Source organism: Anopheles stephensi, chromosome 3 (genome assembly GCF_013141755.1).
Source record: "Anopheles stephensi strain Indian chromosome 3, UCI_ANSTEP_V1.0, whole genome shotgun sequence".
NCBI lineage: Eukaryota > Metazoa > Arthropoda > Insecta > Diptera > Culicidae > Anopheles > Anopheles stephensi.
Genome location: NC_050203.1, coordinates 42,305,188 through 42,317,110, shown reverse-complemented (window position 1 = coordinate 42,317,110; position 11,923 = coordinate 42,305,188). Strand labels below are relative to the sequence as shown.

The window sequence follows — 11,923 nt, the reverse complement described above, 5'->3', positions numbered from 1 at the left end:
TGATGTGTGGAGGTCCGATTTTATGATTGTCTTACTGCCAAAGAAGGGAATGCTGGCCGCGATTCGACGGATGCACAACACCACCGACGAGCGCGAAGGGGAATTGACGTGGAAGACTCGAACGAGAACGCACGCAGAACGAAACTAGATTGAGCACCAGTTTCAGGCCGGGAGGCGCAAAAGATCACCCAACTTATTAAGTCCGGTGGAAAAACAACTTTTCCGTGTTCTGCTCAGTGGTGCAGTGGCTTTTGGGCTGCGTTTTATTGCCTGGTAGGCACGGTGAAGAAAGGAAATTGTAAAACTATATCCATCTGGACGAGTGTCAGCGCCGCCGAGTCACGATCGGTATCCTTGAGCCATATTCAAAATGTCATCCATATTCACTTACACTCCGCCGAGATAATCGGAAGTGTATGTAAAGCTGAGAGAAACGAAAGCGAGGCTTCAACGGATTGTTGCGGCCATTTACCAATATTTGTCCGCTAAACGAGCGGACGAGGAAAGATGAAGGTTATGAAGCAAAGAAAAAAAGGACAAAATCAGGCTAACTGTTAACCGGGAAGATAACTGTTAATATGGTCAGTTTTGGTTAATTGCTGCCGGAACGGGGGTTTTGTTGTTTTAAGGAGCCTCTTTTTTTATACTGACTGCAAAGATATGCATAAGAGCTTGTGACCTTTGCTGTATATTGCCCGAAAGGCTAAAAAACACCCCTTCCTGCTTCACCTCCTTGACGCTCACGCTCCAAGGACACGGGCGAGCAAGGATAATGGGAGCGAATTTGGAAGATGAAGAAATTTGTTGAAAAAACAGAGCAAGGTCACGGCGGCCTCGCACACCCGAGTGTGAGGGTCCCGAAGGATCCTACGGAAATCCAACGCCCGAGTTGCCCTTCGGGTGGGCTGCCCGCCCTTAGCCGCACAGTTGCTCCGTTTTAATCATTTAACTGGTTCAGAGTGCTCGGGCGAACCCGGACGGGCGGACCGACGGGCTGGCCGAACCGTTACCCCTGAAAGGCATGCGTATGCGGGCAAGGGTTAATGTGTATGTAGGATGCACTTTTATAATGGTGCCGTAAACCAATAAACAAGCATCGTAAAAAGATCGTCCGTACCGATTCGGTTCTTACAATCACATTCTACGAACTAGAGCGAGAATCCTTCCGGCATGGGATTTGAGCTGCCGTCGAGGTCGGCCGGCAGGTTACCCGCTTTACGTGGAGCGTACGGCACGCGGTGGTCCGCTGGGAACAGGCAGGCCAGCTACCGGCAAGCCGGACCGCTATGGCCCTGGGGATTTGAATACGGTGGCATCGAAATGTACACGCCCCGCTTCGGGGGAAGGTTTTATGACGTTCATCAATGTTTCAAAACTCAATCTTGCCAAACCAACCGCTCGCGAACCGTTGAAAGTGTCGCTTTTGATGCCGCGTTGGATGTGGACCCGAAGGACTCGAAAGCGAATCGGAACGTGACGGAACTGTGCGATCCATGGATTACATCGGTATTGCGGTCGGGCGAACACTTTCATGTGGCACGGCATGCTAACCATCGGGATGGCCCTGCGCGCGGAGAACACACGGAATGGCAGGATTTTTATGAACAATTACAACATCAATCCGCTGCGCCGTTCCGGGGGTGGAGGTGAAGTTCGCGCTAATCCGTTCATTATTCAAACGGGGTAGAAAATTACACTCTGTGCCGGGATTGAGTGGTAAGGTGTGAAGTTTATGAATGGAGCCTTATGACTTAATAAGACGCGCTACCTGTTGAAGATCGCAGTATGAGCGGCTTTTCATCGGCAGTGTGTCTATTGATTGTTATAGGGGTGTAAGGATTACCGTTGGATTGAAGAGAGCATCACAATGAAGGAACGTTGAATGAGTTATGTAGGTCAGAGACCTTTATTTCTCGACTAATAATTCTGACACAGATTTAAATAATTGAGTGAAACAAAATAAACTTTATAATGATTTGTGGATGAAGAGTGGGGAATGCAATACCGTGCGGAGTGTTGGATAGGAAACTAACATCTTTCGTGGCTCTACAACCTCGAGAGGACCAGGTGGACTAAATGAAGTCAGTTGGCCCAGTAATTGGATCTTCGAACATCGATCATACTCTGTCGAGGCATTGCCATCAACAGGACCTGCCACTTACGTCGCATGGATTCGAAGGATTTAATGCCAAGTAATATGGAACGCGCAAACGAGTTGATGAAGAAATTGGTTCGGTCAAGTCCTAGCGTTTGATCCAATAATCGCTCCAAATCCGAGTGTCGATCACACTAGACTGCAATAGAGCAATCCTGTGGCACATTAGGTCGCTAAAGCTTTTTGCCGTTTGATATATGAGTCCAACTGTCTGTGGTCGGGAAAACAACAAGTAACGTTGCCAAGTTCTGAAGCTTAATTAGAGCATTTCACGGACTGAAAGATAATGCACCGTTGAGGAAATTTACCAAAATATACATTGAACTAATTGAGAATCGTCCCTTGAGAATGTAGATGTTTATAGATTCTAGGCGAGGATCATGAAAAAAGAAAATTTAATATGTCCGATGTCCAGCATGCCCAAGAAGCAGCCAAGTAGTTCTTTCGTGACGATTGGTTTGGCCATGTCTCGATATATCTTAGGAAACTACCATGGTAAATTGAACTCGTTGACATCGAATGGTGAGCTAGAGAAGCTCGTTAACTTACCCCTACCCATACTTAATTTTAAACCCCTTGTGAAACTTTGCAATCATATAATGGGATTTGACGCGGAGTCAGGGGAGATTTGCACTGTTGAGACTTTGCTATTAGATGTGTATCCTTCAACCCACAGCCGATTGTAAAATTCAAAAGTCGCACTGCCAATTTCTCCTACGCGTACGATTCCATCTCATTTCTTGAAATAGTACTCATCTATATAATTTGAAACATTCCTCAGAGCAATCGAAAAAGATCCTTTACATGGATCTAAACCCTCTTTTGGTGACTCCTCAATAGCAGTCCTGCAAGTCAAAACGAATTGACTTGCTTAACTGTTAAAAGCGAACCGAATAAATTCCAGTTATGTATGTTCCTAAACAGAACAAAACAATCTTCAGAAATAGAAAAATATTAGATAATTTTCGGAGACCGATTCACCATAAATGTTCTGTCAATCTACAACCCACCTTCAAAGCAACGCACGCTCGCTGTATAAATTTAAATGAAAACTGTCTAAGGCTAATTTTTCTGTACATCTTGCTCAACCCGCAATAGATCGTCTTGCCGGAACGACGGAACGGTCGTGTCGGTCGTAAAGATTTGCTGGATAAACGAAGCACCGAACGAAGAGTTATGCAGGGGCGTTATGGTCGTAAACCATTTCCCAATTCTCGATTTTCCTGCTATTTCGCTGTCAAGAAAAAGAGCAAATACGTCTTACCCTCACATTGTGTGTGTGTGTTTTAAGGTTTCTTTTTTAATAGACAATTCCCTCCCTCGACTCACTTTTCCCTGTACGTATCCCTGCATTGCGAGGAGGATACGACGCTCAGATAATACGATGCCCGAAAAGCAATCAAACGGAAAATCGTAAAAAGGCTGCCGCTGCCCTCGGGATGGTTCGCTCCGTTCGCTTTTAGTATCCTTGCAAAGACACAGCTGGTTTAGAGCAGGCCATTAAAGAGCAAGGAGAAAGATGAAAATTCCTGCTAAAGATTTGAGGGAATCTGCTTCGGAAGACATGTTTTGCCAGCTCCAGCTATGTGCCTAAGAACTATACAGCAGGGCAGGATCACTTATGCACATGCGTACAGCATGGGTGCTGTTTTTGCAGTCCACTTTTGAGTCCCATTTTCCATCGGTGGTAAACAAAACAAAAACACAAGTTCTCCTCCTTTCATATTTCACCGCAGCAGCGACTTGCACAAGAAAAGTGGAGCTGGATTGGCATTACCGCGTATCCTGCCGGGTTCGCCATCGCGCTCCTTCACTTTAACGAATCCTTTCTCTCCCTCTCTTTCTCGCCACAAGCTATCACTGCTCTCTGCACCTCGTTCTTTCGCACACGCACACACGCTCGCTCTCCCTTTGGCTTTCTTTCTCTTTTCTGGTATCGGCCGGAGTAGGTGGAGCCATGGCAACCATCACAGCATGAAACAGTAGTAGGCATGAGCAGTAGAGCAACGAACAGGAAATAGAGAAAGGCTGTTACATACCGTGTGTGCGCTTGTGTGTGTGTATTTTGAGGGTTTTCAGCTTGCGTGGGAAATTGAAAAACTCCGGTCCGAAAACGCCAGGAACCGAGCACACACAAAGAACGCAAGATCGGGTGTACATAAGCGAGGACTTTCCAGGATTGGCTTTCACCCCCGGTACAGCCACAGCCACGCAAGACCACGGAAGGATCGGTTGAGCAATTCTGAACGGCTTTTGTATGCTTTGAACAGTATATAAGCGGTTGATTATCGTTCGAGCAAAGCATTCGCATCTAAAATGGTAGATTCCGTGCAGTAAATGAAGAAACTTTCAGCTATTTTGGTTGTTTGGTAAAAGAATAGACCTTAGAAAACGTTTCAAGCTGAAATAGTTGCCTAATTTTAGAGAGAATAAATATTACTGAAGACGCTTTTGTACCATATTATCCTGGTCAAACTTTTCCTTTCTCCATGTTCTGCAACGGTAAGTAGACTTAGCGGCCACACATAGCCCAACTGGACCTGGCAAGGAGCTGTAATGTTATAAGAAATATTTAAGATTTTTTTTGGAAATTTAAACGTTTCTGAAATAGTTAGATTTTGAATTTGAAACCATAAGAACCGATCAATCTTAGAAAAAGGCTCATTTGCAATAGCACAAGATAAAGGGCAGCAAATGAGACTTTTTTTAATTCTAATGTGTGGTTCTATTTAGATTAGCAAAGTCAAGGATTTGTTGCTTATTGTGCTTGTGAAGTTGATTGATAATTCGGGATAAGTAAAAGATATTGGATATTGAACATTGAGCTTTTGAGCATAGGTATTAAACGCTAAAAGTAATGCGAGTTTGTATGTGCAGAAAAACCACTGTCAACACTTTCAAATAAAATTTCATCAGTGACAATAGCTTATGCATGTGAGGAAAGCATACTTCTTGGCTAATAATGCCCAGCATCCGGCAAAGGACATTGAGTTTCGTTTTTTTTGTTTTCTGTTTGCATCATCAAGCAAGTGAATGTCAATAGCAAGTATCCGTAAGTCAATATAAATTGTGTCCTCTTGCAAAAGGTCCTAGAACACTACCCAAAAAATTTAAGGAAAATTCTTAAAGCACTTGAACATTTTTAAAACTTATTTCTATCTGTTCTGATGATCTGTGAGCCAATTCATGGCATTTTTTAAAGGTTTTTTTTACCAAGCAGCAATCAGCAATCATTCGCAAATACTTGGGCTAACACAAACTTTTGCATAATACCAACAGAGTAGAGCTCAAATAGTTGGAAAATTGAAGAATTGAAGATAATTTAAGATTACCATGCCACTAGGAAAATGGCACATCAAATCACCTTTCTGTTGCAATTAGTTCGAGAACCGATCGAGAGCGTCCATTAAAGAGGATTAACTATTTCGGGCTAATATTAGACGGTTTCTTCTTCTTCTTCTCCTTTGGCACTACAATTTCGACTGTAAAATCAAGTGGATAGTGGATAAGGAGAGTAAGGGGAGTAAGGAGAGTCGGTCTGGATGGGATTTGATCCCCGGTCCTACCGTGACGGGAATACTAGATGACAGTAAACGAAATTTTCCCGCTCGCATAGACAGAGTTATCGCAAGAAAACTGTGTGGCGTGATTAGCAGATTGTCTTGTCACCTAATTAACATAAATATGGGTCAGCTTGTGGGGCAAGTGAATCCCACTGTGCTTGTTGTTCCCCTCCATACAGTTTCTGCATTACAAGCGATGTGCGTTAAACAGTAATACGGCCAAGCTGGTCGAATTAGAATTTAAAAAAGTCTATAAAACTGCCAATAATCTACCGAGCTATGACAGTGTTATGAAAACTACTGAATGGCCCGTGTTCCAGGTACCAATGTCCTGCTCCACATTTTCTGTGTACCAGGGAGAAAGAATAACTCTATGGCGACAAGCCGACAACTGTGAATAGAATAATGGTTCCCAATAAGCTTATGGATGAGTTCGCCCGGATAAAACTTAACCAATACAGTGCGCCATGTACTGAGGCCCTTACCAGACTAATAATGGTTGATAGTTAATCCCATCAGTCCGATCCCGTGACATACTTTTAATTACTCCCGTAGGACCTCTCTTTGGAGGCCCCGAGCGGAATAGCAACTGAGGCCCCTCTAATTGTAACTCGTTTGTGAACAACAGAAGCTTCCCCGCCAACGAAGCCCGCCCAACGAACCGGGTGCGGTTTCGAGCGGACGCTCCTTCCGCTCCTAGGATGATCCGCCACTGCTCCGAATATTAATCCGCGATCAGAATGTACCGAATTGCCGAGCTGCTGCTTCATGGAATCAAACAGGAAACCAGGAAAGGTAGAGATCTGAAAGTGATAGTATGATGTTTATTACTATATACTACACTCATTTTGGACAATGATCCTAATGTTGGGATCATACTTGAATGAATTACCTTTCCATGTCCTTCAACGACATGAATGCTATCTGACGCCCAAGAAAGTAGATTTTGCATGCCAAATGGCAGTGCAACAGAAACCTTTTGTACATTACAACGACACTTTCTTTCACGCCACTCTCGCCCAAAGCTCCATAATGATATGAAATGAAGAAAATAATTTAGCCATATTAACCCTGAAACTCGTCCAACCCGGAAGCCCAGTTCCTTCCCAGATTATGTTACCTTTATTAACTAGTTTCTACAAAACGGCTAGCGCATTGTAAGGATACATGATACAGACAGTTATTTCTATAGTATTTGTGTCCCCGCTGGGGTAATGCGCAAAATGTGGCCCCCAAAATTATTGCTGTGCGTCAATCATGTCGTGTGTGAGCGCTTTCACTCGGCCCGCAATTTAATGCTGCTAAGGTCAGCAGACAGTCACAGTGTTCGCCTCTTTCTTCGCCGGGCCATTTAGGGTGCTGATGGTGGAGTGGCTCTTATCACTATCCTGTGGCAAAAGTTTTGTTTCAATGCTGTGTAACACGTCGCCGATTGCCTTGCATCATCATCGTCATGAGTGTGTAAATGCTGAACGGGATCGGGGACTTATCGGAGCTTATTATTAATAAGATGACTCGCTTTTGCACACGTCGCCTAGCCCGGCCCGGCCTGGCCTGGCCTGGCCTGGGGTGTCATTAATGTCTGTGATTCCCTGAACCTTCGTCGCTCCGGTACTCGTCATCGTCTGTGTCATCGCCAGAATAATCGCCGCTGCCAGAATATTTTCCCTTCGGCCGGTTTGACGACTGTTTGCTTTCGCTGTCCTGTGTGCTGCCGCCGATTCGAACCGCGGACCGGGTCGTCGTTTCCACCGGCTTGTAATCGATGACGGGAGAATCTAAGAAGATCACTCCGCCTCCTCCTCCTTGCTTCCTGGCCACTTCCGTTGTGCTGGGCAGCGGTATGCTCGCCATCGTGGGAATGTCCGTTACCGCTGAAGAGGGTGAAGATGAGAGCATTGCCTCAGTCGTGGTGACGGTGGTGGCGGTGGTGGCGGTGGGGTCGGCGATGGCGGCGGCAGTAGTAGTGGTGGTAGTCGTGGAGAAAGGCTTCACCGGGTTGCCATTTTTGTCGTGCAGCATCGCACCGTGGCTGGCGCTTTCGTTCAGCCGATCCACCAAATGGCCGTACAGGAAGAGCATCCCGACGCCAAAGCAAACCCCCACGCACACGAGCAGTGCCAGCAACCCGACACACTTCCTGTTGAACGCTTTCGGCTTAATATCGGCCACGGTCGATCGGCGTGACCCATTCGCCAAATGGTTGACGTTTTTCGCACCGTCCACTACACTGGCGGCACTGTCCTGGCGCGTCCCATTCCCGTTTGCTTCTATATCGTTGCGAATGGTAACCATGGTGAAGGATTTACAACTAACTAGCCAACTTGACGCGCTTTTACCCTGACCCGAAACGCTTCACTCTGCGGCTGCTCAACTGCCGAGGACGAAAACACAACTCTTACTAGCCAGAGATCCGTAAAGTACTGCGATGCGTCAGTTTCAAAACCGATCGTCTTTGCCCGGCTATCTGCGCAGCTTCGATCCATTATCATCATCGGGCCGTTTGATTGATAGTGGCAGCAAGGTTCTTTCGATCGTCGTGCTCGCTGCTACCCATACGCACACACCAAACATCAACCTTTCCATGCACAGGCCTATTTGAAAACAATAACAACCCCGGATGAATTGCTTGGCGAGTGACGCGTCTCACGATGTTCACTCGAAGCATATTCAAATGGTATAAAGTTCAATCAACAGTTCATGGACAGGCATGCTACATGCTTTCTAGCATAATAAGTTAGCTAGTTTGTGAGTAAAATAGATATAATAATACAATTCTTTCATTCATTTTCTTTATTGTACTTGTATTTGCTTTTCATTCCTGTTCCTTGCTCACAATTCCATCGTCATCCGACGTACCATAATTGATGCCATACGGGGAAAGCTTCAACCAGGCCGATGCTGGAAAGCTCCACTTCCATTGAAAGCTTTCGGAGGATCGGTTATCATCCGGGGATCCTTCACCGTTCGCATTTCCCACTTCGGTTGACTTGATCCGCTCAGCAACACTTTCCTGATCGTTATCTTTATCGCTGCTATCCTTCTCCAGCTTGAAGGTTAAGTTGGACTCGAAATGTGAACCTTCCGTTGCGGTCTGTTCCGATCGTAGCCTATGCTCGAGCATGGTAAGAAGCTTCTCAATATTGGCCGCATTTGCATCCTGCTTGGCGAGCAGCACGTCCGTCAATCGAATCACTTCCTTCACGTCCTGGGTCTCCAACCGTCGGTTGCCGATCATTTCGATTTCGTTCCAGTGATAGAACAGTGCCATGACCAATGCACCCAACGCGATTGAACTAAGCGCGGTTAGCGTGTAGATCGTTTTCGTGTATCGCTTGGACGCAGATGATTTCACCAAATCAGTCACAATTGCACGCTCCAGATCGACTTTATTCTCCATCGTGCGGGAAATACTTCTGCCGGTAGCGATCGCACTCACTGTAACGACTAGTGCCGTTTCTGGATTTATCAGACTAATTTATAGCAGATTCCCGCGCACACGCTTATCACTCAAACCTTGGATTTGTTCTATCGTTCTAATCGGTAAGATGATGATGGGCAGGGTTATATTAGCGTCCTTGCGGGGCGTGATGATCAGATCTCACTGTCGCTCAAATTGAAGGCGAAGGATTGTTGGTGTTTTGCATGCGTAGCTGTTGCAAATGTGTGATACGGTCTAAACAGCCACAGGGGTAACAGCAATTTTGGGTACAAATTACTTTCTCCTGCTTTTCTCACCATCGCAATACTATGCTTTCTCAGCTGTTCATTATAGTACAAACTAAACAAACTAAAGAATTTTGTCTTCAAGTAAACATTTATTTGCTTACATAGACGATGCGTTACTCATCTGCGATGCTTGCATCTTCCATTTCCTCCGTCAGTGGTTCAATACTGTTGGCCGGTCCGTTTCCCGTGTATCTGGGTTTGAACACGTTCGACACTGGAATAAAATCGACGACAATGGAACGTTAGCTTACACCACCGACAGCGCAATTCATAAGCATCAACTTACCGACATCATTATCCAGCAAGTTTACCACACAAAAGTTCTTCGTTTTCAAATCTCCACCCAACGCCAGCGTGAAGGGACTTTCGCTGCAGGCGTCCAGACACTGGATAACACCAATCTTAGGATTCTTCTTGTACACCATGCGAGCGTCCCGTTCATCGATGTCCCACACCTTGAGCGAACCATCGGACGAGGCGGTCGACAGCATTCCCTTCACCTGGGCGCTAAGCACCAGTCCCGTAACTTCCTGCTCGTGCACTTCCTTCGTCCACAGCGGCCGTTCCTCCTGGCGACTGTCGACGTAGTGTATCTTTCCATCGTTCGTGCTGGCCACGAAGCAGTGCTCGTTAAAGTGGTCCCAGCACACGCGCTCTACCTCGCCCCCCAGTGCCCACATCTTGTAGCTACTGCTCTCGTCCGTAGTCGAGCGGCAATCGAACACCTTTACCTTGCCATCACAGCTTCCGGCCAGCAGCGTTTCCGCGCGTTTCGGGTGGAACGCTAAGGTTTGTACCTTTTCCTCAAAGTCGCGGATTGTGGTGTGCGGAATGCCTTCCTCCAGGTCCCAGAGTATCACGGTTTGGTCCACGGATCCACTGGCCAGAATGTGCCTACAAAACACAAGCAAAATCTCACCTTACTTGCTGTACTTAAACTAGGGCTAGGGCAGCGTGCCGTAACGCACTCCAAATGTTTGTTCCATGAAATATCCAACACGGCATCGGTGTGGCCCAGCTTTGGCAGGTTCTTCTTTCGGTTGCCTTTCGAACCCAGCTTGCACACCGGTTCGATCGAATCCTGAATGTCCAAATCCCACAGCGTAATGATCGGTTCCATGCACCCGATGGCGCACATATTGCCCGGCTTATCGCTTCCCGGGTCAAAGCTTAGCCATTCAATGCACAGCGGAGGACTCGGCAGCAAAAAGTCATGATGGATGTACAAACTGCCTTCCTCTTCGTTGTAAACTGAAATCAGTAAAACATTGGTTAAACATTCAGCAGGTGTTTCTAACGCTGACAAATCGGTTGCCTAAAAGGCTAACGTACTGTACACTTCCATCGAAGCCGTGTCGTTCTGCACGTGTCCTACCAGAATCAAGTTGTCCGTGGGTTTAATAACTTCATCTTCCGCATCCGAATCTTCATCGTCGTGGATGTTTTCCGTGGGATCAATGACAGCCACCGTGCTTAGATGCAACCCGCTCGTTCCGGCTAGAATTGCAGTGGATCATCAACGAAAACACAATGTAGCGTTCGTTTGCAGCGTTAAACTCTTCACATCTTCTCACTTTCATGCTCGTAGCCGTCGAAATTATACTCATCAACGGATTCGTTCGTGCCATCGGGATTATTCGCTGCCATTCTGCTAGCTCTTTCAGCCAATCCGCTTTGGCTGTCTTCATTTTCCTCGTCGTCGGATGTATCCATACCCTCGGCTCCATCTCTGTAAACAAGCACTCAATTCAATATAACAGTCTGGCAAATGTTAGGTAAAGGATAAAGGCACTTACTCTTCCAGGTCTTCTCTGGTTTCATTGATGATCCTCGCTAACTCCGCTGGCGTTAATGTAACCTGCCGAAAAAGAATATCATTAGCGCATGGATCTGACTAGCCGACAACGTATTTCGCACACAAACCTTATCCGGATTGGCTTTAGCCACACCACGCTTCACAAACAGTAAGCTAGGCACAAAATTAACGGTTGGAACCTCGTCTTCCTGATCAGACTCCATTATTACAACGGTTTTGTGGTAATATTTAGATGTACAATATGCACCTACGGCCGCCAACACGTGCTTCGCAAGCTACTTGTGTTTTTTGTTTACCACTCCGGTGACAACACGCCTGCTCAATCGTATGCCGTCAACTTGACGTCTAATTTGCGGGGCTGTTTTCAAATTTTCGATGCTCAAAAAAGGATTCAAACATCCGTCCACAAAGCAAAACATATATTTCAATCGATTCATACGAAACACTGGAGTATTTTTGCAATTACATGAAATCTATGAATCGCTAGCTTAAGTACAATTCGTGCAAATGCTTTGTGAAGAAACATATCCGAGATGATACACAGTCATACACCACACGGGCTGTCAAACTCAGCCAAGGTTCATAGCTCACAAAGTGTTATACAGCCCCAAAAAAAGCTCGCCGGCTTGACAGTTGATTCATTTGATTATTGCAGATTTT

The 11,923-nt window shown here is 46.0% G+C and overlaps 1 protein-coding gene across 1 annotated transcript; it reads right to left on the bottom strand.

The window, feature by feature from the left end:
- Positions 1-9,516: 9,516 nt before the first annotated feature.
- Positions 9,517-11,833, bottom strand: LOC118512364 (periodic tryptophan protein 1 homolog). Its single transcript, XM_036056689.1, has 7 exons — positions 11,371-11,833; positions 11,244-11,305; positions 11,022-11,176; positions 10,780-10,944; positions 10,416-10,698; positions 9,734-10,341; positions 9,517-9,661 (listed from the first exon to the last, which is right to left on the bottom strand). The coding sequence occupies exons 1-7, from the start codon at positions 11,464-11,466 to the stop codon at positions 9,561-9,563; spliced, it is 1,470 nt and encodes a 489-aa protein (XP_035912582.1). The 5' UTR covers positions 11,467-11,833; the 3' UTR covers positions 9,517-9,560.
- Positions 11,834-11,923: the final 90 nt, after the last annotated feature.

What these genes read in the sequence shown, in the direction of transcription:
- LOC118512364 (XM_036056689.1), bottom strand. Translation starts at nt 11,466, where the DNA reads ATGGAGTCTGATCAGGAAGACGAGGTTCCAACCGTTAATTTTGTGCCT. An exon ending in CTAAAGCCAATCCGGATAAG is followed by an intron (nt 11,306 to 11,370) that starts GTTTGTGTGCGA and finishes CTTTTTCGGCAG; the next exon opens with GTTACATTAACGCCAGCGGA. An exon ending in CTTGCTGGATAATGATGTCG is followed by an intron (nt 9,662 to 9,733) that starts GTAAGTTGATGC and finishes ATTTTATTCCAG; the next exon opens with TGTCGAACGTGTTCAAACCC.